This window comes from Nicotiana attenuata, chromosome 6 (genome assembly GCF_001879085.1).
Source record: "Nicotiana attenuata strain UT chromosome 6, NIATTr2, whole genome shotgun sequence".
Classification (NCBI taxonomy): Eukaryota; Viridiplantae; Streptophyta; class Magnoliopsida; order Solanales; family Solanaceae; genus Nicotiana; species Nicotiana attenuata.
The window spans coordinates 84,224,753-84,251,661 of NC_031994.1; the positions used below are offsets into that span (position 1 = coordinate 84,224,753).

Sequence of the window (26,909 nt, forward strand, 5' to 3'; positions counted from 1 at the left end):
TCGATCCACAATTAGTGATCATTTTATTTTTGGCACACCCATTAAGGAAATACGAACTCCTAGAGAAAAAAAGATGTATTTACTAAATTAATCTTAATTAATTGTTACCTTAACACATTGAAATATGTAAATAAGGACAAATTTTGAAAAAATAAAACTAACTCTTCTTGATTATGTAAATGGATATTTATTTTGGACCAAAATAAAAAGGTAAAATGGTCACTTGTTGTGGACCGAAAGGAGTACTCTGGAGGCTATTAGCACCTGAGAACAAGCAGCAGTGTATGTTTATTGGAAAATTTAAACGACACGGTAAACATATATTATATTTATCATTCGTCATTATATTTTTTTTAGAATTACCATCTTTAGCAATATTTGATTTTATAGCAAATCTACGTATCGTACTGAAATAAAAGATCAATTGTTTCGAACTCAAAAGAAAGCAACAATATTAAGAGCATTTTATTTTCTGTATTTTTGCATTTTGTCTTGGTTGTATTCGTTGCGCGAAACGAATACAGTTGATATAAGTGGTATCATTTGTATATGCCCCTGTATTCGACTCAAGCATTTTATTTTCTGTATTTTTCCTTGGTTGTATTCGTTGCATGAATGAATATAGTCAATAGATGTTGTATCACTTGTATCGCCCTGTACTTCACATTGGTTGTATTCGTTGCGCGAACGAATACATTAACACATGTTGTATTTGTTGTGCGTGTGAATACAAGTGATACAAGTTGATAACAATTAAATGGTAATTAGACAAAGTATAATTACACACGGTAATTATACTCTAAACTGTAATGCTTCATGAAAGTTTCCCTAAAATTAAATAGGACCAAAGAACTAAATCGTTCTTTTTGAGTTTGACGGTGAATGAGATTGTTAAAATTTTTAAAAAATAAATAAATAAAAAAAATAGTATTTTCCAATTAAGGGTTCGTTTGGGGTTCGGTGGATGAGGAGAATATGGTTTAGAGAGAGAAGATCAGAAATTTCCACCCAAAAAAAAAAAAAAAGATCAGAAATTATGTAGTATATAGTTTCTTACTTTTTAGTAACATTAATTAATATTTCTATATTATAGAAGAGCCACAGGTTTCGACCTGTGTGCTTATTGTCTATAAATTAGAAGTCAAGGGTATTTTTGACTTTTCACGTATTTAGGCATTGTCTCTTAATTGTATAGCCACAACATCACTGCAATCCACGTGTGTTTTAATGCAAAGGCCACACCTTGGAACTTACAGCAAAAAGCAGAGCTCGATCAACCTACCAGATCAAACTGCTCTGTTCTCCGTCCTAGCCTCTGCTCCTGGTTAGTTTCTTCCCCTCACTCTGAATTTGCTTATATCTTTCTTTCGATCTTCTTTTTATGTTCTCAATTGGACTGTAAACTACTTTGCCTTTTGTCAATTTTTATTGCACTTTACTGAGCATTTGGTTTTTGCGCTTCTTTTTGTTTCTTATTTTTCACTACTTTTTGTCTGATGCGAATCATTTTTGCACCAGCTATTGACTTCATCTATTGTTACAATGCTTGGCTGAGTTCTATTCTGATTTTTTTCTTTATTTCCCAATTTGTTCTTTACATATATGAATTGTCTATGCTCAAATACTTTTTGGTGGAATTTCAAATTTAAACAAGGAGAAATATATTAGCTTAATATTGATGATTTTGCTCATCTATTATGATTGTTCCCCTTCTTTGTCTTTACTTAATAGTATTGTCAAATTAGATTGAAATTGATTCATGATGTCTTCTCTGCTTCATTTGAACAAATGTGAACTTCACCAGAACTAGGAAACCCCAGAGGGTTTTGGTTGAGTTGGGACTAAGAGTGTACTTATGAAAGAATCCAATCTGGTTTGATGTTTTAGTCTAGAGTAAGATGGTAACTAAGCAAAGTAGCAAACAGATACCAACTAATTTAGTGTAGAATTAAACTGTTCTACCAAAAATCTGACATATGAAAATTGATGCTGGAAGGTTAGGTCTCTTGATTTGCGCCAAACTTCTTCTTCATAATACATGTATACATATATGAAGTTATATGATATATTTTTTCTTTCACCTATATAATCTTTTCATTGCTTAATTACTGAAATTTTGAAGTGGATTATGCACTTATGATGTTTGATGATATGCCTTCTTTATTTAGTGCTACTTATTTGGAGTTACGTACTTATAATTTGTAGCCAAAATACTTTCTTGGGATAAAACTAAATAGAACTATTGGATTGGGGAGTGGAGCCATGTACTTTAGTCTGTACAATGAGCCTCTCATTCACATATCCCTTGTTGCTAAAGGAAGTAGCTAAGACCAGTTCATACCAGAGAATTTTTTTTGTTATCTTTCATTATTATGTTAGTTCAACTTTTGATGGAAACCTCCTTCTGGTATTTATATTAAAGGTATTGGACAACTGCTGAGGATACATTGTTTGATGTAGTTCTCATATGCCAGTGACAAGTAAGTATTTACCACAATTAAGTTTTGTTTCTACAATTTATATTCTTTCTTTCCACCCTACAGCGACATTCACTTTCATGCCCTCATTTTCTCATTGTTTCTCTTACTACATTATGTCATCAAAATTTAGTTAATGAATGAATATTTTTTTAAAATACTGATCTTATTTCAATCAAATAATATGAAATAATAGTAGAAAGGTGGTCAAGATGTTAAAATCTTCGTATAGGTTATTTTTCATTAAAAAAATCTCTGTATATTACGTTATCAAATTATAGTTCAATCAAAGCACTTTGTGTGATGGAATTTAGGAAGTCTGTTGTTTTGCAGAGAGTATATGATTAGTGACCAGACAGAGAGGAAGTTTTTGATTTTTATGTTTACCATTAGTTGTTGATATATGTTGATCAGCTCTAAAAGTTAGGGCACTTAGAAATGAAAGAAAGTACCTGTGTTAATCTGGTTTGAAGTCAATTTGTGTGCCTGATAATTATGGAGTGCTCTGTATTGTAAGAACCGGGACATAAAATATCAATGGTTAAACATGACAATTTGAAAGTAATAAGAAGTGAGATTACCTTACTGTTTATGTAGCTCCTCATACGTTTATACCATGAATCCCAGTTTGTATCAAGTGCACTTGGTGGCCTTTTAACTTGGAAATATGAGGTTGTTCTTGAGCAAGGAACACTCCAACAAGAAATTTTATATCAAATTTAGGAGGACTGTCTTAACAACTACTCCATCTTATTAGTTGAAATCAGGTTATAATATCTATCTCCGTTATTGTAACGGAAGTATTAGTGGCACTATGCCAATGTAAGGATTAAGGATTAATCCTTTTCCCCATAAATTGTGTTGCGAAAATTCTCAAAGAAATATTATTCTTAAAAAAAGAGTGCTCAATATTATAATAACATGGGAAGAATAGGAACTTCTTGCGCGCACTAAATACAAGCACATAGATATGTATTTGTTCCATAGATATGATATCATAATAAGCTTGCATTTAAAATTTGCCAGAAAACTCAAAAGAATTTGAATTTTTTATTCACTGATCCATGTGTGGATCGTGTACTGTCATTTAAATATAGGTTCTTTCAAATATTGCTTTAGTTTATAATCTTTTCTTTTTTTGAATTTGGGTGACTTTTGTACAATATCATTATCCATGTAAATTTTTGTTGATGATTGTCTTACTCCAATGATTCCTCTCTATTTATCTAGGAGGAGGATGTCAAGAATAAAATAAGGATGATAAGAATATTTGTATGATGACTGATAATAGGCTACATTCATGTAGTTTGGCGACTGTTTATGCCCCAACTTGACTATGCTTCACTGCTCTAGGATGGTTAAATGACGATAAATTGGCTCTAATTGTGAATTTCATGTTTTACAGGAGCAAGTTGTGCTTATGAAGACTTAGGACAGTGTTTGGAGCTAAATTAAAGCAAGGGAAGCCCCTCGGAGCTGAGTACGTGTAAAAGAAGAAAGAAAAGAAGAGAAAAAAGGCTGATTCACTCTAGCGCGACCTTAGCGCGACCGCGCTAGAGCAGGAAATCGAGGCAGAACACTCAGCGATATGGGCGGCCACTAGCGCGGTTCGAGCGCGGCCGCGCTAGTCAAATCTGGAGCGCAGTAGTTCAGGGGTAAACTTGGAAGTTTGGGGGTAATTCCACTTAACCTATAAAAGGTCCCGCTCGCCCAAAAAGACATTATCAAGGTTTTTATAGATTTTTGTGAAGGCAAGAAGAGGCAAGATGCAAGGAGGATAATTCGACATTGAGTTCTACCTTTCTTCCTTTTGTATTTATCATTCATGTTGAATTTTGCTGTTATTATGAACATGATTATGAGTAGCTAATTATTTAGTCTAGGGTTTTGATGGAACCTGTTGAGGATGAACTTCTTGTTGTGTTAATATAGTTTGCCCAGTTTAATCTCTATTTGTTCAACTACGTTCTTGTTGTAGTTAATTGATAGGATCTTTAATTAGTTGTGCCTATTTAGTATGTATTATTCGGGAGAGAGTGTATATTTAGGTAGTTGTTGAACAACACTACTCCCAAAGTATATGAGGAATCAATAACCGAGGGTTTAAAGGTGGGATTAGGGATAACGAAACCTTGGGTGTGATCTAAAGTGAGCTGTAATAAAAGCCAGCTAGCGTAACTCGGGAGAGTGCGTCTAGTAAATTGTCGTAATTACTCGGGAGAGATTCACGGTAGTAAGAGTGCTCATGATCGATAGAGACGATTAGGCAATTCTAATCGAAACATAACAGGAAGGGATTCCATCAATAGGGGAAATCACAACCTTAGATCCTTCTCTTATTTGTTAACAACTCAATCATAATTAGTTCTTAATTTACTTAACTTCATTCAGTTATAGTTAGTAAAAATATCACCAATTGCTATTCCAAATATCTGGGAAGTTGGTTACGAAGAATTTAGTGAGTCTAACAAAAGTAATTGGTAGGTTAATTCCTTGCGGGATTCGAGTCTGGGCTAAATACTCAGATTATATTTGCAACGACCGCTTGTCCCTTTTAGAAAGCATAGTTGGGCGTGATCAATTACGAAAAAAGCACGAAAGAGAAAAAAGGATGAGGAGCGGGAGCTTCCCAAGAACATTGATGGTAACATATAATTCACCTGCAAAGATGTCAAGATCATCAAGCCTAAACTTTGAGCAAGGGCATACCTAATCCATCTCTTTTACTATTGTGGCTGATCATTATGATGGAAGAAAACTGTCATTTGTGTATTGTCGTTGCGCTCTCATAGATGTAAACAGTGTATCATTTGGGGATCATACTATATTCGTGAGTGGATAATTGTTTCAAATTATATCTACTTATATCCAGCAATATTGTTTATATTTGATAAATTTTTACATGTATCCACTGGCGAAGCCATGAATTTCTTGAAGGGTGTTCAAACTTGAAAGAAGTGAAACAATTCCTCGGCAAAGGATGTTCAATATATGTTATTTACCTCTAAAACCTAATATTTTAACTATATATACAGTGTAATTTTTTGTCGAAGGGTATTCAACTATATATACAGTGTAATTTTTTGACGAAGGGTGGTCAATTGATCACCCTTAAGTAACTGTAGCTTCGCCCCTGTATGCATCTGATCCTCTTTTATGCCATTTCATATCAAAATAGAGTTAAAAAAAATTAATAATTTCAGCTTTTATCATATTGGGGCCATGCTGGCATGGACCAGCACCACCTAGTACACATAATAAATCAACCTAAAACAAAAAAGAAAGTCTTACATTCGATAATAAGCAAATTGCCTTCGAAATGAGGTTTAACTTTTAAAACTAAATTGCAGTTTCAAAAAACTATAAATTTTAGCTTATGACAAAAGTGTTCTTTGGATAAATTCTCAACAAATTGAATGAACTTTTTAACACTTACAAAATAATTAAATAAGTAACTTTTATGCCACATATTAAACACCAAATCCAAAACACAACGCAATCATATGTCCTTAATCTACTCAAAGTTGAATTGTTCATCCTCAAAGCAGGTCCCACAAAACACTTGTAAACAACATAATATTCCAACATTGTACTATAGAGTATTAACAAACGAAAAGTTCATATAACTATAGATATTGAGATTTCTGCTACGAAAAAAAAAAGAGAAACACAATTTTTAAAGTGCATGTGCCAGGATTTTGCGCTTCTTTTTCCCTTTCTTTTCATTTCATATTACTTTGTAATGAATTTTTATTGCATACTCTCTCCGGTCCACAATAAGTGATTTTTTGACTCTTTTTTTATTGTTCAAAATAAGTGATTTTTTCAGATTTCAAGAATGAATTAATTGTTTTTTTCCTACATTGCCCTTGGAGTAAATAGTGTTGGAGTATGTGTTAGGAGTGTTTATGTGAAAGATAGTAAAGGTTAATATAATCTATTTCTTTACCTATTAATGCTAAAATATGAATTTCTTAATCTGTGTGAAAATAACTAAAAAAATCACTTATCGTAGACCGAAGAAAGTATAAGAATAGTTATCTTCTAATTGGAAAAATTTCCTAAACTCAATGCACATATCACGCACCATTAAGAACATAGAAAAGAAGGAAAAAAATCTTTAATTTCACCGACTTTTATGGTGCATTTCTACCTGAGTTTTGGTGAAATAAAGCATGGAACGTCAACCAGAACGTGCACACTTGTCGGCGGAGGATATCATTCTAATTACGACATAGCTTGTGTTTTAAGGTATCCGCATTGACTTCCCTCTTTTGCACCATTTAAGGAGACAGTCCTGAGATGGAGGAGAATTAGACTTCCTTTTAATTTACCTTCAGCATTCAGTAATAAAATATTGTTTCTTTATATATATATATATATATATATATATATATAACTGAGCAGTTCCATCACGTAAAAGAAGTATAAGAAATCCATACTCCCTCCGGTCTCTTTAAGTGATTTTTTGGCGTTTTTCACACGGATTAAGGAATTTATATTTTTGCATAAATTAACAATGAAATTTACCATATTAATCTTAATTTACTCATTGAAAATACAGAAAAGAGCCAATTATACCCCTCTACTTTCAAATGTTATTTATTTGTACCCTTCGTTATACTATTGGGCTATCCATACCCCTACCGTCATACTTTGTGTATTATTGCCCTTAATTTGGACGGAGTGCCACGTGGCAGCTCCTGAATAAAACTTCCCATTTTATTTTATACCCGATCCTCTACCCACTTAAACCCCTAACCCGACCCAATTAAAATCCAACCCACCTTAAAATTTACGGAAGAAACACACACACGAAATGCACCCTTCTCCTTACCCTTCTCCCCTCGTTCAAACAGATCCCCAAATCCCAAAATTAGGGTTCCTCAATGTCATATTCTTCATAGTTCTGCTGTACAACCAAGGTACAAATTTTCTTTAATTAAATCTTTGTTTAAGTTTATTTAGAGGCAAAATACATAAGTTACCCCCTGAACTATGGACCAAATCTCTGTTACACACCTTTTGCGAACGAAAATCACCTTACACACTCAACCTTTCCAAAGTGTAGTTAAGACACACCACTTTTGACAGCTGGCGTGCACGTGATTTACACATAAATAAGGCGAGTGAATACAAAATTTTGAGTCTGAACCATTATCAAAATGCCACATGTCCAGCCTTTTTATTTTTTAAAACTTTTTTGAGTCTTTTTTTTTTCTATTTTCAATTATTATACCTCCAATTTGACCCCTCTTCCACACAATAATCAGTGGAACTCAACAGAGAATGAAGGTCACTTTTCAGAATCGACGCTGAGTACTTTCTTGGTCGGAGTCGAAATTTGAGCTTTGAGCATCCAAACAACACTCATCGGGCATCGAAATCAATTCTTTCGTTATAATTCGACACGCTTGGAAACATTCAAATGGGTATTAACTTTCAGAAATGCTTGCAAGCTAAAATCAGTGGAACTGAAATACCGACTTGACTAGATAATTAGTTTTCACCTTTACGTTATCTATCAAGAAAAATGCATTTGTAGTACTTTTTGGATTTTTTTTTTGCTGTGGGTTTCTTGGTTCTTCATGTTTTTGAATTTGTGCATTTGAGTTGTGAGTTTGCTAAATACGTAGGAACTCGAATGGCTGGAGATGGAAGGTTTAGGTATTGGAAATGCAGAAAAGATCCCGCCAGAACTTCACCGCCAACCGACAACTCAGATCTGCGTGGAGTTGTCCGACGTCCAGTAGAGGTGAGAGAGGAGTTGGGCGGCTGTTGGGTATGAAATGAGAGAAAAATGGAGAAAATTGGAGGTTCCGTGATTTGGAAGGTTATTCCGGTGGGTTTTAATGGAGGAGAAAACTTTAATGAATAAGATGACAAAAGTGGATTGGGGAAGAAGAGAGATGGGTTGGGAGAATCCTTTTTTTTCTTTTTTTAAGAAAGAATATTAATTAGGGTGGAAATTAAGTGTTTTATTTGTTTTCTTGAGTTATGACACGTGTCATGATCTTGTTGGTGCGTGAAATTACACATCTTATGACAAATTGGTGAAGAAAAAAGTGGTATGTCTTAGCTACTCTTTAAAAAGGTTGGGTGTGTGAGGTGGTTTTTATCGACAAAAAGTGTGTAACAGGGATTTGGTCCATAGTTCAGGGGATAACTTATGTATTTTCCCTTTATTTAGAAGGTAAATATGTTTCTAAAATTATTTAAGGTTTCTTTTAGGGTTTACAACCAAGTCATTTATGAATTTCAGAAACTTTTTTTTAGTCTAGGGTTTTAGGTGTTGGTTCAAATCGACAATATATATGTATATGTATATATTTAGGGTGTTATTGTTTAGGTTTAGTGCTAAATTTTGTTTGCATGTGTACTTCTAAGTGGTGGTCCTTTTGGATTTTGCATAGTTTTTGGGGTTCAGTAATTTGGGGATGTTGAATTTAAGAGATGTGTGGTTTAGTTTAATAGGGCATCGTGTATTTTATTCTTCATCTGTCGTTTTGTGTTTTTCATCTATAACAGTGCTGTCCCTTTTCCGTTTTTAATTACTTAACAGTCTTTTTAATTATTTTATTCCTCATGTATGCTCTGTTTTTTGTTTTTTATGTAGGACAATGCGGTCCCTTTTCATGTTTTAAATTCTATTGTCCCTTTTAAGTAGGACAAAGTAGTTGTATTTTTTATTCTTTACTGCAACTTGGAAATTATTTTGATAAGTGGTCCCCTCAAATGTTTGCAGGGTATAAAATGATTAAAGTTGACTTACTCTTCAATCATGGTGGTGATTGGATAAGAGAACCACATCTACTATACTCTAAGAAATTGGTTCACACTTGGCCGGGGTATGATCTTGATCTTTTATCTTTTATTGACATAGTAAATGAGTACACTACAGAGTTAGGATTTGTAGGTATTCAGCAGCTTATTGTAACTGCTCCTTCTGGAAAATACTATAAAATAGAGGGGGATGATGGGATTAGGAAGTTATATTCCCTTGTTTCTGAAGAGTATCGTATCATTAACATATATGCAGTAGATGAATGTGAGCCTTCTGTAGAAGTTCCCAATATTGTCCAACATACTAAATCATTTTTTTCTGTGGTTAATGAGGTTGGTACTGATTGTAGTGAGAATGAGAGTGAGAGTGACTGCGAAGCTGGTTCTGATTGTCCAGAATATGACTCTGAAGAGTTGGAATCAATTGCTACTCAAAAGAAAAGAAAGATTACTGTGGGTCTAGAAGGTTACAAAGAATTATTTAAGGATATGTCCTTCAAGGGCATACCAGAAGCAAGGAAGTGCATTAAACTTTATTGTTTGGCCAATAAGGTAGAGTTAGAGGTTGTTAAAAGTGATAAGCATAGGTTGAGATATGAATGTATTCCAGGGTGTCCATTTGTATGTCATATTTCTGAGGAAAAAGGTTCTCCTAGAGTGAAAATCAAAACTTTAAATCCTAAACATGAGTGTGGTCCATCATATGACAACTCTAGGGTTGATCACACTACTATAGCTCATTATTTCAAGAAAAAATTACAAGATAATCCAAAATTTAAGGTAAAGGAAATGAGGACTGATTTAAAAGAAGCATTTGAGTTAAATGCTAGTAAAGGAAAGTGCAAGAGAGCTAAAAGGATGGTTTTGGAAATTTTGGAGGGGAGCTTTACAGATGGTTACAAGAAATTAGAGGCTTATGCCAATGAACTAAGAGACTCAAATCCGGGAAGTGATGTTGTAATCAATCTGTCTAAAGAGGCACTTGCCAAAGGTAAAAGAAAATTTCTTAGAATGTATATTTTCTTCAAGGCAATGAAGATGGGATTTAAGGAAGGTTTGAGACCCTTCATTGGATTAGATGGTACATTCCTTAAGGGAAAAGCCAAGGGACAATTACTGGTAGCTGTTGGTCAAGATAATATGAACCACTTTTATCCTTTATCTTGGGCAATTGTAGATAAAGAGACAAAAAGAACTTGGAATTGGTTCTTGGGGCTATTGCACAATTCATTGGAACTCCAGATAGGTGAAGGCATAACATTCATGTCGGATATGCAAAAGGTACTTTATTTCTGTTTCAAATAATATCAATTTCTGTTTCTATTTAGTGATGTCTCAGTTTCAAAACAATTCTGCTTTTGTTTCTGTTTAAGTGCTGTTTCAGTTTCAAAACAATTCTATTTCTGTTTAAGTGTTGTTTAGTTCTGTTTCAGTTTGTAAAAATTCTATTTTTGTTTCTGCTATTTGAGTTTAACTTAGTTCTATTTAAGTGCTGTTTAGTTCTGTTTCAGTTTGTAAAAATTCTATTTTTGCTGTAAATTAGTTTCTGTTTCTGCTGTAATAAGTTTCATATGTAAACATTTCTGCTGTAAACATTTCTGCTACTTCTGCTTCATAGTTCTGCTGTAAACATTTCTGTTGTTTTCATTTCTGCTGTTTCTGTTTCATAGTTCTGCTGTAATAAGTTTCTGTTTTTTGTTTCATATGTAAATTAGTTTCTGTTTCTGTTTTTGTTTCTACTGTAAACATTAATTGTTTGCATTTCATATGTAGGGATTAATTGATGCAATCAACATTGTACTCCCTGAAGCACACCATAGATTTTGTGTCAGACACATAGAGTCAAACTGGTGCAAAAGATGGAGTAAAGGTGGTGGGGAGCTGGAAAAGCTACTATGGTGGAGTGCATGGAGTAGTTATGAGGAGGAATTCCAGGATCAACTGAACCATATGGGACAGCTTGATGAACCTGCTGTAAAGGATTTGTTGAGATATCCTCCACAGTATTGGTGCAGAGCCTACTTTGATACAAGGTGCAAAAATCAAACAGTTGATAATAATCTAATTGAATCATTTAATGCCTAGATACTTGAAGAAAGGTACAAGCCTATCATTGGGATGCTCGAGGATATAAGGATCAAAGTGATGAATCAATTGAGAGAACATGAAGATTCTGTGACTAAATGGAGTGGTGAATTCAGTCCTAAAACAATGAAGCTATACAATGAATATATGAAGATAGCCCAAGTTTGTAGAGTTGACTCCAATGGGGATAATGGATTTGAGGTATCAGAAGGGTCTGACAAGCATATTGTGAATCTGAGAATAAAAAGGTGCACTTATAGGGCATGGGACCTCACTGGAATTCCATACCCACATGCAATTAAGGCCTTATTGTATAAGAGGATTGATTCTCTAACTAAAATGCATTGGTTCCATAGCAAGGAAGCATGCTTGCTAACATGTAAACATAAGTCGCAACCTGTAAGGGGAGAGAAATTCTGGAAAGTTGACCCTTCTCAAGCAATGGAACCTCCAGAGTTGGTCAAGCTAGCTGGAAGGCCTTAGGTTAAGAGAGATAGACAGAAAGAAGAGGCAATTAAGAGGCAAGGAGAATGGTCTCTTTCAAAGAAGGGTAGAATAATGACTTGTAGTATTTGTGGAGAGCCAAATCACAATGCTCAAGGATGTGATAAGGTAACTTCTAGTCATTCAAATTTTATTAACTTTTTCAAACCTTTTACTAATTGAATTTACTATGTGGCAGCCAAAACAACCAAAACAACCAAAACAAAAAAAAGTAGTATCTAAAGGAAAAAAGAAGCAACGGCCTACTGGGGGTTTAAATGATGAAGAAGAGGCGGGTCAAATTGAAGAAGACATTAATCTATCAGCCCTCCAACATTCACAAGATAGCCAAAGCAACACTTGTATATTCATGCCTACTCCAGGATTGCAAAACAGTAGGGGTTCATTTCTAGACTTTGAGAACCCCTGCTCTGAGCATGAGCATGAGGCATACCCTGATTTAAGGCCCATGGTTATCTCAGAAACACTTACTAGACTCCAAAAGAGGCAGCAAAAACTTATACCAATTGGGACCAGGCAAATTAGCTTCAGAGGTGACCATACAGGAGCTAGTATTCCAACTAATCTTCCATATACACCAGACAACTTAATGTGGAAGGGAAAAGCTGCTATGACTACAAATCAATTGGAAGTTGAACGTCAAAAAGATTGGAAAGTTGAAGTCAAAGAACGGACATTTTCGGTAGTTTATTACTGTTTAAGACTATTTTATTTTGTAACTACTGTTATGACAGTACTCTTTTGGTTAATTTGCACTAGTTTGTGTTTTAGTTGGTTCATTTGGTGATGTATTTACTGTTTATGACAGTACTCTTTTGTAATTACTGCATATGATAGTACTCTTTTGGTTAATTACTTATTAGGTTCTGGACTAGCAGCTTCTGGACTGCTTATTTACTACTTTGGTTAATTTGGTCTAGCAATACTATGTAACTTGTTATGTGTAATTCTAATTCGAGTAATGCCAAAACCTTTGTGACCAGCATCACATTTAAGGGATCAAGAAATATCTTGTTACAAAAGTGATTGATATGCTTTATTCTTGTGATGTAGCATTGTTGCATTAATTAAAGTTGAATGTGACCTGCTCATTTGAACTCCTCATCAGATCTTTTCTTGTTATGTATTTGAAAAAAACGGAAATGGAAGGATACAATTACAAAAAATTCAACCTTTTGTGAACAGCATATCATGCAAGACTTTCTTAAGAAATATCTTGTTTAGCGTACAAACGTGATTGTAATGCTTTATTCTTGTAATGTAGCAGCTAGAAATATCGTATTTGAACTTCCCTATCAAATCTTTTCTTGTTAAAGTAGATCATCTGCAGTATTGAAGGAAACAGTATGTACTTGTGAAATGCAAAGCATTATATAGTCATACTTCATAGAACTTACAGAAAATTGGTTTGCCAGATCTGGTGTATAGCCTCAAACACAACCTTCAAACATAGATTAAACTGGTACAAAACACAAATTAAAACAACCTCAAAATTAAAGATATGGGAGTCAAAACAGCTTCAAAACACTGATTGCATACAACCTAACTTGAGAACTCAAAACATAGATTGCATACAACCTAACTTGAGAACTCAAAACACAGCCTTCAAACTAATATTACAAAGACTTGAAAATTCATACAACCTAACAAACTACATCACTTCAACAATATGCGGCAATAAATCCAGCAAACATCGCACAAAAATCATAATAAACATCTAATAAATTTCTCTTCTAATTCCCTTGCTTTGTTCACTTGGGAATTATTTATAGCCTCCATAGTCTTCACCTTTTCCTTTAACTTATCTCTGTCAATCTTAATCGCATCCAATGACGTACTCAAAGTATTGATTTTGATCATAGTTGCATCCAATTGAACCTTTAGATTACTTATCACCACCAATGCTCTATCGGGGAATACTTCGTCAAGCCACTCCCAATATCCACAAGAATTGGCCTGCCCAAAAAAAAATTTAGAATTTCAAATTATCAACTATTAAATCCATGAGGGAAACCAAAAATCTTTTCATATAAAAGAAATAACACATTTAATCATAGTACTTACTTCAGGCTTAGGACACTTATAAAATCTCCTTTCGGGGTTAAAAAAAGTTTTTGAAGTGAATAAGTGAGCAATTTCACCGCAATGACACCTCCTCTTGGACGAGCAGCTACTTTCTGACATTATCAACTTCTTTGCAGATTAAAATATAATCTTGCCAAGGAAAATTAAAAGAAATAAGATAAGAGCGACTTTAAGAATCACATAAACAAACTGAAAGAACCCAGAAATTGAAATATGAGGAACCCTAGTTTTGGGATTTGGGGATCTATTTTAAGGAGGGGAGAAGTGTAAGGAGAAGGGTGTATTTCGTGCGTGTTTCTTCCGTAGATTTTAAGGTGGGTTGGGTTTTAATTGGGTCGGGTTAGGGGTTTAAGTGGGTAGCGGATCGAGTATAAAATAAAATAAGAAGTTTTATTGAGGAGCTGCCACGTGGCACTCCGTCCAAATTAAGGGCAATAATGCTACAAAGTATGACGGTAGGGGTATGGATAGCCCAATAGTATAACAAAGGGTACAAGTAAACAATATTTGAAAGTAGAGGGGTATATTTGGCCCTTTTCCGTTGAAAATATAATAAACTACTCCTAGGCTCTTTACTTCAAGGGCAACTTTGGAAAGAAGAAGTTAGTTCCTTCTTGATATCTAAAAAAATGAAATGTTGTGGACCACTTAAAAAAGGCCAAACAATCATTTTAAGTGAATTAGAGGGAGTATGTTATACTAGCGTATGAATGTTGTGTGTAACATTACTCACGAGGATTAATAAATAATATTTTTACTTATCATTCATGTGATTTGAACTTTCGGTCAATTGGTAAAAGATTGACTTCTACAAGACTAATTACCAATCTCGGATCTAGGATTTGAGCTTTATGAGTTCAACATTTAAGGTTTTTATAATTGATCCATTGTATTTTTAAAGTTATGAGTTCATATTGCCATAGATTACAATATTAATAAATTTTGGCACATAAATTTATGCTCTATGCCAAAGTACTGGGTTTAGTTGAACCTGATGCCGATACATTACATCCGCCTCAGCTAATTACATCTCTAAAGCCAAATTTAATGTAACGACCCGACCGGTCATTTTGAGCTCTAGTGCATCATTCAGCAACTTGAGACCATGGGCAGCTTCACTTAAGGTATTATGACTTGTACGCTGTCACGACCCAAAATCCACTAAGGGTCGTGATGGTGCCGGACACCACTGTCAGGCAAGCCAACCAAAAATACTTAATTAAATTTTCGTTTTAATACTCTTGAAATCTATGATTTTCCTTCAAATTTACCAATTAAAAAGATAATCACCTCAATTCAAATTAAATGATAAGCAATTAATACAAAATACTTCATAACCATCCCAGAACCCGGTGTCACAAGTGCATGAGCAATTTCAAAGAAAAATCGAATAAAGTACAACAGCTGTCCGCGATACAATTGGACAGAAAATAAATAGAATCCTGAGAGAGACTATACTAGCTGCGGGTCACCTCGAGGAAATACAGCTCACCTAGTCTCCGTGTCAACCATACTGCTAAGCCCACTAGGGCACTAGAGATGCATGTGCCTGTGCAACAAAAATGCACAGAAGTGTAGTATGAGTACAAAAATAACGTGTACTCAGTAAGTATCCTGCTTAATCTCGAAGAAGTTGAGACGAGATGGCAACTTCGACACTTACTAAAGGTCCAGTAATAATATTATTAATGCGATGACTCACGGATTTATTATGAACAACAGTAAGATTTAAATGAGTCACTAAACAGGTGAAAGTTCCTTTTTATTTAAAGTCTCCGGATTCATAATCCATTAATTAACAATTATCTCAAGTCGGGGGAGCAGACAGCAATATCAATAGATCTCAAGAAAAGCAATTCAAGCACGCGCAACTCACGCCGAGGTCGTACGGCCCAATCCAAAAGAAATGTAAACTGTGCACTGCCGAGGGTCGAGCGGCACTAACCATAGATGCATCTATTACCCCGCTCGCGAATCACACATGCGACGAGATCAAATTTAACTAAACAATCACCCTGCTCGCGAATCATACATGCGACGCAGGTATACATAGAAATACGTGCTCAAACAGCAAATTAAGAATTTATCGGGGGACATTTATCCAAATAGAAGCCAATTCTCTTTTAATGATTTAAGAAAAAGAAGTTTAATCCTCTTAGAAATTCATTTACCGATTCGATAACGTTTAAGAAATTCAGCTGTCAATAAGATCACAGATATTCCAAGAATAGCATGCTTTTGGGTCCTAGACTACCTGGACTTACACATATTAGTAGCTACGCACGGACTCTCGTCACCTCGTGCGTACGTAGGCCCCACAAATAGGAGCACATAACAATTTATTTCACCTATGGGGATAATTTCCTCTTACAAGGTTAGAAAGGAGACTCACCTCGCTCCGAAGATCCATAACCGGCATTCCACGCCCTTCCGAAGACTCGAAATCGATGCTAAATGCTCCAAAGCTAGCCAATTATTACGCAAATCCATTAATATATGCTCAATTACTCATTACAATCCAATTTATAGCAATTCCTAACCCCGATCAAAAAGCTGACAAAAACGCCCTCGGGCCCACGTGCCCGGATTTCCCAAAATTTTCGAAGAATAAGTTTACCCATAGCCTCAAGAAATTAAATATATAATTTACTCTCAATTCCATACCCAAAATTGTGGTCAAATTCCAAGAATATCAATTTTCTAGGTCTTCCTCAAACCCCCAAACTTCTACCAATTTACATGCTAAAATCCATACATAATCAATGTATTTAACTCAAGATAGGTGAGGATAGCTTACCTTATCGTTAATGGTGAAAATCCCCTCTTGAAACCCTCCAAGAATCGCCCAAGCCAAGAAAATATGAGAGAAAATGGCCAAATCCCGATTTGTAAAACACTCTCTGTCTCCAGCACTTTCCGCACCTGCGGTCACTTGACCGCTTCTGCGGTTCCGCAGATGCGAGACCAATTGCCGCTTCTGCGGTCCGGGCTCCCCAGTCCATTCCGGTTCTGCGCCCTCGCTTCTGCAGATGCGGTTCCGCATCTGCGGCAAAACGACCGCATATGCGGTCCAGCTCTCTTCCGCCAAATTCCGCATCTGCGGCCATAGGGCCGCACCTGCGGCCCTAGTCTCGCAGGTGTGGTTACACCGGCAACCAGCAACTTGAGCTCTTCTTCAAACTCTGAATTCGATCCGTTAACCACCCGAAATTCACCCGAGGCCCCCGGGACCCCACCCAATCATACCAACCAGTCCCAAAATACATTACGGACTTGCTTGAGGCCTCAAATCATATCAGACAACGCTAAAACCAAAAATCGACCTCCAATCCAAGCTTCATGAACTTTAGAATTTCAAACTTCTACTTTCGATGTTTAAACCTATCAAATCACGTCCGATTGACTCCAAATTTTGCACACAAGTGATATTTAACATCACGGTCCTACTCCAACTTTCGGAATCGGATTCCGAACCCGATATCAAAAAGTCCACCTCTGGTCAAACTTCTCAAAAACCTTCAAATTTCTATCTTTAGCCAAATGACCCCAAAATGACCCACGGGCATCCGAATTCACTTCCGATCGCGCTCCCAACTCCTGAATCACCATACGGAGCTACTCCCAGACTCGAAATCCCAGACGGACATCAATAACACCGAAATGCACTTCAACCCAAACTTATGAAATTTCCTCCAAAATGCTAACTTCCACAATAGGCGCCAAAACGCTCCCGGGTCATCCAAAACCCGATCCGGTCATACGACCAAGTCCGACATCATCATACGAACCTGCTGGGACCTTCAGATCCCGATTCCGATGTCGTTTACTCTGAAATCCAATCCTAGTCAATTCTCTCAACTTAAAGCTTCCGAAATGAGAATTTCCTCTCCAAGTCAACTCCGAACTTCCTGAAATTTAATTCCGACCACGCGTACAAGTCATAATGCCTGAATTGAAGCTGCTCATGGCCTCGAACTGCTGAATGGCGTGCTGGGCTCAAAATGATCGGTCGGGCCGTTGCATCTTCTCCCACTTAGACATACGTTCGTCCTCGAACGTGCTAGGAACTGTGCTGGGGTTGTCTGGAATCACTGCTTAATACCTTGTGCACCTACCCGTGCTACCATAACTCAGTTGGGCATATCAGCTCGATCAAATCTAAAGATAACCTCTTTTATTTAGGCAAATAAGCCTTGGAGCCCAGTTTCAACGTCCGAAATTCTCTGTCAGGCCTGTTCCAACATACGCTAACCATATCAATAACTACACGCAGCACCAAAACACAACTGCATATCTTTGCTGAATTCACGCCTTGCACCACTTTACTCACAGGACCACAATAGCATTCTCTGATAGAATAAATCAAAATTCCACGAATCTGATGCTCACATTGCACCTCATGACCTACATAGGTCTTGCTTTGACTCTTACAATACCGCCAAGACGGAAAAGGTGTGTAGAAATTCATAACCTACTATCGAACCAACAATTCATCAAGCCTAGACTCCTGACAAGAACCATCACCTCATTTTGAACCAAATAATGGTATTTGCTCCTTAATATACTTCATGTAATCAGGTTGCACTGATCTTAAATCCAATGATCTCGTCTCACCCAGTACGAACCGCTCAGGCAATAAGCCACCCCGGACACGATCAAAAGTCTCATATGATGCCACAATGTGCCAATAGGCTATGAACTCGAACGTGACAAAAGGAAAACGAACTCTGAAAAGGAAATCCAATTACCCCGCTAGCGAATCATACATGCGATGCGGTCAACATATTTGAACAGGCACCCCGCTCGCGAATCATGCATGTGACGCGGGCACACAACTAATATAAGTTCCTCTCAGGAAAAGAGGAAAGAAAACACATAAAAATAGATACGGGGAATTGTACTCAACATCACACTGTTGCGGCATGCAACCCGATCCAAATTACATACCCATGGAGGCGTGCCACCCGATCCACTCATAGAATTCACATAAGGAGATATACATCGAGCTAAATTGCTCATTACAACAAAATACCAAATATCGGTCACAAGCACGCTAAGTTCATAATACCATCCCCGGGGAGACATATAGTGCCATAGGCTACAAAGCTCAAGCACAACTAAGGTGCGATATACGATTTGAATCTCGAGAGCCATCCTGCTCATATAACATCATCTCTACGCGGAACCCGAACACATAAGAAATTCACCAAGCCATCTCACAACTCATACGGCACAATATATCATTACATGAAATAGCTGACGACGAAATAGTACCCCGACTACTTGCCCAAAGGAGCGCATTGCTAAAATGAACACATCTGGCCTGATATAGAGCCCATATTCACATTTAGATCCATCCACAGACCTCAAGCTGATTCTGATCACACTGAACTAGGCTAATAACCTTTCGAAGGTCCATAATAACTCTTTTTTTCTAATAACACACGAGAACTACCATCATAACCGGGGCAATCTTCCACGGTCCACAACCCAATAAGTCGAGTGCCCTACAAGCATAAATTCTCAAATTAATGATATCACCACCGTCTTCATACTTGGTTTAAATCCTCAATCAATCAAGTGACTACATGCCACACTTATACAATCTTCCTGTGGGGCACACTCCCACGACCTTCCGTAACAGACAACAAGTATGCGTATCCATACCACAAGCCGCACTAACGCTGAGAAAGCGTTCAAGAATCCATAACCAGGATGCAAGGCCTTTTTCACAAAACACCGATCTCAGGTGATGCTGAAGACGATACCCACTTACTTTAAACATCGAAACTCCTTTACTGCTCATCCGAGCTCGTGACATCCTTGTCAACACCGAACTGAAACCTTGATCCTCACTTCAAATTCCATACCACTCACTACACCCAGCATGCCAATATATGATAGAACACGATTTTCATCATAACTCCATAACCACTAATAGATTAACACTTCATCATATAAAACTTTTCACTTAACTCAATTCAGGAGAACCATTGCAACACACAGGTGAATCCTCATAACCCTAGAATATGAAAATCTCTAAGTAGTGGTCTAAGCCACCATAGCCCTTCCGGGATCCGCCTACACATGACAGGCCGTAACAGTGGAATACTCCTGAATAACATCAATTACGGCGGTCGACAAGCCTCACACGTATCATCACAAATCACTTGCATAACTTAATCACGCTGAAGGAATTGATCACTGCCACCAATATGCCATTTCAACCATGGCTATCCAATCCAGCCTCTTCCTGTTCATCCTTAACTGTCTTAGAATAATAATAACTTCATTCAACACATAGTGCACTCCACCCGAGTGGCCTTGAAACACGAGACCATGCTGTCCCAAATCCCACAAACCATTTCATACCTTCCTTGTGCGCCTATTCGCATCTCGACTGGCAAGTCCATTCTGATCATTCCTCTACGAATCCGAAGTCTTTTTCTCCTTTTCTTCTCAATGCTACACTGCAAGTCAAAACATCATAGAGCATTCTAAGCCTCTTATCATAAGCTGCTTCACAAGCCCGATTCCTAAACACATTGCGGGCTTGAATCCTTAGGCACTTGAATCCTTAGGCACCGTATTTTTAGCCTTTGAATTTACTAGGACCGTTGTTGAGAGCCACCCGCTCTGACTTGGACCCGAATATAATCAACTCCATAAATCTTCTAGCACATGAATACCCTCTCGGCGAAGCACCCGGCAGAATCACTTCCCTTGGAACCCACATCTATACAAGGCATAAATCCTGAATCCTTCCCCAAGTCTGAACATGGGCCAATAAGGCCAACCATAGCACACCTTTAATAATTCTTTTGCTCAATTTACCACTTATGTTCCTTTCTTGTAGCTGAAATAACCCATCAATATGCTAATAATCAGAAACCTCGCAAGTAGTTAACCAGGCAATCCTTAATCATAGGCGGTGGGACTCTCCCACTTAGCCTGAAGCCATTATAACACAAATTTTGGAATTCACCGGGATCCTTTATCTCTTGTTGACATAACCTTGCGCAATCAACCGCCAAAATTCTCGGAATCTTTCTGTAAAACCCTCTTGTTATGCTCTGAATCATCAACCACGTTTACACGACCGATCTCCTTGCTGTATAGCCAATAGAACCTTTTGCAGAAGCCTCGCCAACCATGCGACCAACGACCTGCTCACTGGAGATATCCCGCCTGTGGAATCTACGTGCCGACGTCTCCCAACGCTGCTACACGGGGTGCAAACACCACGACATTAATGACAGTCCTGAGTCAAAGCTTACTCTCTAGCTGCACAAATCCATTCACCCCTCGTGGACATCAATTAAGTGCGAGGCAACATCCTTCCAATTCAAAGTTAGGTTGTATCCTTCTCCATTTCTAGCAGCTCCTTTCCGTTATATCAAATCTCCTGCCGCCTAATAGCCCATACTCCAAATTAATCCGTAGGCCCAAATCACCAATCAATAAAATTCCCAAATCACTCCAAACTCTCCCACTTTGGCGAAACTCACCCCTTTAGTCGACTACTCGAGCTTTGCTTCTTATACCTGGCCTTCTAGAAATTTTTGACCACCGCCTGACACTCCCCACATGTCCTTCCTCATCCTTTGCTGCTCTGTTGTTGCCTTAAATAAAATCTATCTTCGTGGCACTTGAACCCACAATTGTTGCTAACTTTTAAACCTTTCCGAAGATCATCTTCCTCAAACCGTCGATATTAGGAACACTGATTCAATCCTGCACTACCGCACCGTGCGATATCTGACAGTCGCATCTTCAATACTACTTCACAATATCTTACCCCAAAGGCGAATTGTAGAAGATCATAACATCGGTGAATTTAGTACGTTCAATTAGGACAACGACACCTCATCATAGAAGAAAACTCCACCACGCTCGCAAATACCAAGTCTCATTACTCCATTAGCCCACATCTGACCATTCTTAGTCCGATTGCCCTTCCTCTGCCGGGAATAAAATACCGAACCTCTAGATCGTGCACTGAGTAAACCTTCCTTCAAGTCATTCACTGCCCCGACACGTAGGCAAACATCCTACCATCATATCAATACTGCGGAACAATCCTTCATAGCATCAAGGCAACTTGTGCCTAGCCTCAGAACTCTTAGAAGCACCACTACTGAGTCGAAACGACAGAATATCCTTTCACAAGGCGATAATAATAGCTCAGACAACTATGCAGGAAGAAATATTCCGTACCACATCGGTAGTACCATTACAATTCTTCAATTCTCGGTTTATAACAGGCGTTTCGCGTCGCATAAGATCGAGTAGGAAGGAAACAGGGGCATAAGCCTCAAGGAACCAAATCGCACGATGAGGAATCAAGAAGGGAAGTACTCCTAACAGTCCTGCAGCCTCCCGAAGATAAGTACAGACGTCTCCGTATCGATCCTCGAGACTCTACTAGACTTCCTCATGACTCGTGAGACCTACAGGAACCTAGTTCTCTGATACCATGTTGTCACGACCCAAAATCCACTAAGGATCGTGATGGCGCCGGACACCAGTGTTAGGCAAGCCAATCAAAAATACTTAATTAAATTTTTGTTTTAATACTCTTGAAATCTATGATTTTCCTTCAAATTTACCAATTAAAAAGATAATTGCCTCAATTCAAATTAAATGATAAGCAATTAATACAAAACTTCATAACCATCCCAGAACCCGGTGTCACAAGTGCATGAGCAATTTCTAAGAAAAATCGAATAAAGTACAACAGCTGTCCGGAATACAATTGGACAGAAAATAAATAGAATCCTGAGAGAGACTATACTAGCTGCGGGTCGCCTCGAGGAAATACAGCTCACCTAGTCTCCGTGTCAACCGTGCTGCTAAGCCCACAAGGCCACTAGAGATGCATGTGCCTGTGCAACAAAAATGCACAGAAGTGTAGTATGAGTACGAAAACAACGCGTACTTAGTAAGTATCCCGCCTAATCTCGAAGAAGTAGAGACGAGATGGCAACTTCGACACTTACTAAAGGTCTAGTAATAATATTATTAATGCGATGACTCACAGATTTATTAAGAACAACAGTAGATTCAAGTGAATTACTAAACAGGTAAAAGTTCCTCTTTATTAAAAGTCTCTGGATTCATAAGCCATTAATTAACAATTATCTCAAGTCGGGAGAGAATATAGCTATATCAATAAATCTCAAGGCAAGCAATACTAGCATGCGCAAATCATGCCGAGGACGTACGGCCCGATCCAACAATATTTAAACTGTGCACTACCAGAGGGTCGAATGGCGCAAACCATAGATGCATCTATTTGATCTACCGAGGTGTTCGACCCGTTCCACAATAGATAAACACATTCAAACAATCAAATCAGTAATCCATCAAGGAGCAAATATTCAGAAAAAGGCAAGTTCCTCTTTTAAAAGTCAAGAAATGATATCTAGCCTTTTGAGAAATTCAGTTACACGTTCGATATGTTTTAAGCATTTTAAGCCTGTCAACTAGGTTGCAAGTATTACAAGAAGGCATGCTTTTGGGCCCTAAACTACCTGGACTAAAGCATAATAGTAGCTACGCACGGACTTTCGTCACCTCGTACGTACGTAGCCCTCACAAATAGGAGCACATAACCAATTATTTCACCTATGGGGACAATTCCCTCTTACAAGGTTAGAAAGGAGACTCACCTCGCTACGGAAATCCATAACCGGCATTCCACGCCCTTCCGAAGACTTGAATCGATGCCAAATACTCCAAAACTAGCCAATGATTATGCAATTTCATTAATATACGATAAACTACTCATATTAATCCAATTTTTAATAATTCCTAACCCCGATCGAAAGGTTGACGAAAATCGCCCTCGGGCCCACGTGCCCGGATTTCCAAAATTTTTGAAGAATAAGTTTACCCATAGCCTCACGAACTCAAATATATAATTTTCTCTTAATTCCATACCCAAAATCGTGGTCAAATCCCAAGAATATAAATTTCTAGGTCTTTCTACCAAAATCCCAAATTTTCACCAATTTACATGCTAATATCCATACATAATCAATGTATTTAACTCAAGATAGGTGGGATTAACTTACCTTATCGTTGATGATGAAAATTCCACTTGAAGCTCTCCAAAATCGCCCATACCCAATGAAAAATGGGAGAAAAGGACCAAACCCCCGATTTTCAAAAGAACCATTCTGTCTCCGGCAGTTTTCGCACCTGCGGTCGCTTGACCGCTTCTGCGGTTCAGCAGGTGTGAGAATAATAGCCGCTTCTGCTGTCCGAGGCTCCCCAGTCCAAATCCGCTTCTGCGCTTCGCCCACCGCAGGTGCGGTCCCGCATCTGCGGCAAAACGACCGCATATGCGGTCCCAGCTCACTTCCCCCAATACCGCACCTGCGGCAAAACGACCGCATATGCGGTCCCAGCTCACTTCCCCCAATTTCGCATCTACGACCATAGGGCCGCTTCTGCGGCTCCGCACCTGCGGCCCTAATCTCGCAGGTGCGGTTACACCAGCAACCAGCACTTCAGTTCTTCTTCAAACTCCGAATTCAATCCGTTAACCACCCGGAATCCACCCGAGGCCCCCGGGACCCCAACCAATCATACCAACCAGTCTCAAAACATATTACGGACTTGCTCGAGGCCTCAAATCATATCAAAAAAAGCTAAAACCACGAATCGACCTCCAATCCAAGCTTTATGAACTTTAGAATTTCAAACTTCTACTTTTGATGTTTAAACCTATCAAATCACGTCCGATCGACTTCAAATTTTGCACGCAAGTCATATTCGACATTACGGACCTACTCCAACTTCCGGAATCGGATTCCGACCCCGATATCAAAAAGTCCACCTCCGGTCAAACTTCTCAAAAATCTTCAAATTTCTATCTTTAGCCAAATGACTCCAAAATGCTCCACGGACATCCGAATTCACTTCCGATCGCGCTCCCAACTCCAGAATCACCATACGGAGCTACTCCCAGATTCGGATTCCCAAACGGACGTCGGTAACACTAAAATGCACTGCAACCCAAACCTATGAAATTTCTTCCAAAATGCTAACCTTCAAATTAGGCGCCAAAACGCTCCCGGGTCATCCAAAACCCGATCCGGGCATACGTCCAAGTCCGAAATCCTCATACGAACCTGTTGGAACCTTTGTATCCCGATTCCGGTGTCGTTTACTCAAAAATTCAATCCTAGTCGATTCTTTCAACTTAAAGCTTCCGAAATAAAAATTCTCCTTCCGAATCAACCCCGAACTTTCCGAAATTCAATTGACCACGCGTACAAGTCGTAATGCCTGAAATGAAGCTGCTCATGGCCTCAAACTGCTGAACGGCGTGCTAGGGCTCAAAACGACCAGTCGGGTCGTTACACATAATTAACTGAATGGTAAAATAATGTCTTAATTGGCGATTAACCGTAGTTTTCTGGTTTCCTGTTTCTTGATTAATATTAGTTACATTTATGTCTTGCCAATTAAAAGAATGAATATCAATCTAACCGAGAATAAGCAAAATTTTTGTTTCCTATCCAAATAGCTAAATAAAGATAACAGCAAGTATGATTAAACTTCGAATTGTTTGGATGTACATTGAATTTTCAAGATGTGATCATGAGTGAATTTACGGGTGAACTCTACTGTACAAGTAAACAAATTGTGCCATTGCAGCAGTTACAATATGAAAATAATGCTTTCTTTATTTTATCTACCAGTAAGATTTGACCCAAAAGACTTCACCGAATTTCAAGCTTAGTTGACTTTCTATCTCAAAGTATAAAGACTTGTCTGCTTTGATCATTGCAAAGTTTATATTTTTTGAACGATCATTGCAAAGTTTCTATAAACTTATATTGAAATGGGAATAGAATATGAATATCGTCAAAGAAGAAATATTTACCGTTACTTGCAAGATTGGTGTTTGTTTGGAACAAACTTTAAAAGTTTAGTATCTGTTTGGAACGAACTTGAAGTTGAAAATTGCTATTTTTCCCTTATAGATTTAATATTGTATTCAAATATAATTTTGTTTTGTACTATTCTAACATGTTCTTTGGATTACTCGCTCACACCATTGATGATATTTTTGCTTTTAATAATTAAAAATACTTTAATATACTAACTATAACTTTGTGTTTCAGATACTATGTCTATTTTCCTGCATGGAAGGTTTAACAATATCTAAACATACACAAATTTTTTATATGAAATATGACTTGACCAAAATAATAAGTTTAACAATGAAACAATTCCTTACAAAAGTAAAAAATTGCACATGTAAGTTTGGTTGAAACTTTAGTTATCATCCCCTTTCTTCCTTCTCATTGACATTTGACTTTTTCTTCGTTGTCTCTCTCTCTAATTTATCCCAAGATTCTCCTTGTAAAATACGATTATAAGATAACTCTAATGAAGTATCGAAAATATTTGTACTAAAAAATTTCATAATACAAATTGCTCCAGAATATGAATGTTCAATGAAATATGTTGCCATATGACATATAACTCTACTATAAATTGTTTCTTACTCTTGCAGACAAGATCCAAAATAAATTTAATAAAGATGAAATCACACATATATTTATCTACAATTCTGTGAGTCCTTATTTTATTCTTTTAGTTTGTTGCATTCGAATAATTACATTAATATAAAAAATATACTTCTTAGAAAGTAATATATTTTTATTATATGTGGATTATTTCAGGAAAGTAGAGGGGCCAAGAAACACTAAAACCCACCATTTTGATAAATGTATCAATCTCTTCTATGCTTTCTTCTTTATCTAAGCCCTATTTTAATTTTTTGCCAAATCTTATAAATGTTTCTTTGTTGAATTAATATAGAGGAGAGCTTCTTGTGGTGTTAAGCCTCGTGTGAAGGAATCGTCACCTGCGAAAGACATCAAGCTATAAGATTTTATTGAAAAATAACAAATCGACTAATTTTAAATAGTTCATGGGATACATGGACCTTTTCCC

The 26,909-nt window shown here is 37.3% G+C and overlaps 1 protein-coding gene and 1 long non-coding RNA gene across 2 annotated transcripts; both read left to right on the forward strand.

Annotated features, from left to right (window-relative positions):
* On the forward strand, nt 1,219-4,404 carry LOC109227346. Its single transcript, XR_002068257.1, has 3 exons — nt 1,219-1,324; nt 2,423-2,480; nt 3,883-4,404. It is a non-coding gene; the product is annotated as an uncharacterized LOC109227346 (long non-coding RNA).
* LOC109228049 lies at nt 8,122-11,828 on the forward strand. The gene is made up of 6 exons (XM_019393234.1): nt 8,122-8,254; nt 9,223-10,541; nt 10,804-10,817; nt 10,931-10,937; nt 11,034-11,234; nt 11,346-11,828. The coding sequence occupies exons 1-6, from the start codon at nt 8,122-8,124 to the stop codon at nt 11,826-11,828; spliced, it is 2,157 nt and encodes a 718-aa protein (XP_019248779.1).

Coding starts and splice junctions, on each gene's coding strand:
- LOC109228049 (XM_019393234.1), top strand. CDS start 8,122: ATGGCTGGAGATGGAAGGTTTAGGTATTGGAAATGCAGAAAAGATCCC. Junction 8,255..9,222: donor GAGAGAGGAGTTGGGCGGCT/GTTGGGTATGAA, acceptor AAATGTTTGCAG/GGTATAAAATGATTAAAGTT. Junction 11,235..11,345: donor GACAGCTTGATGAACCTGCT/GTAAAGGATTTG, acceptor TTTAATGCCTAG/ATACTTGAAGAAAGGTACAA.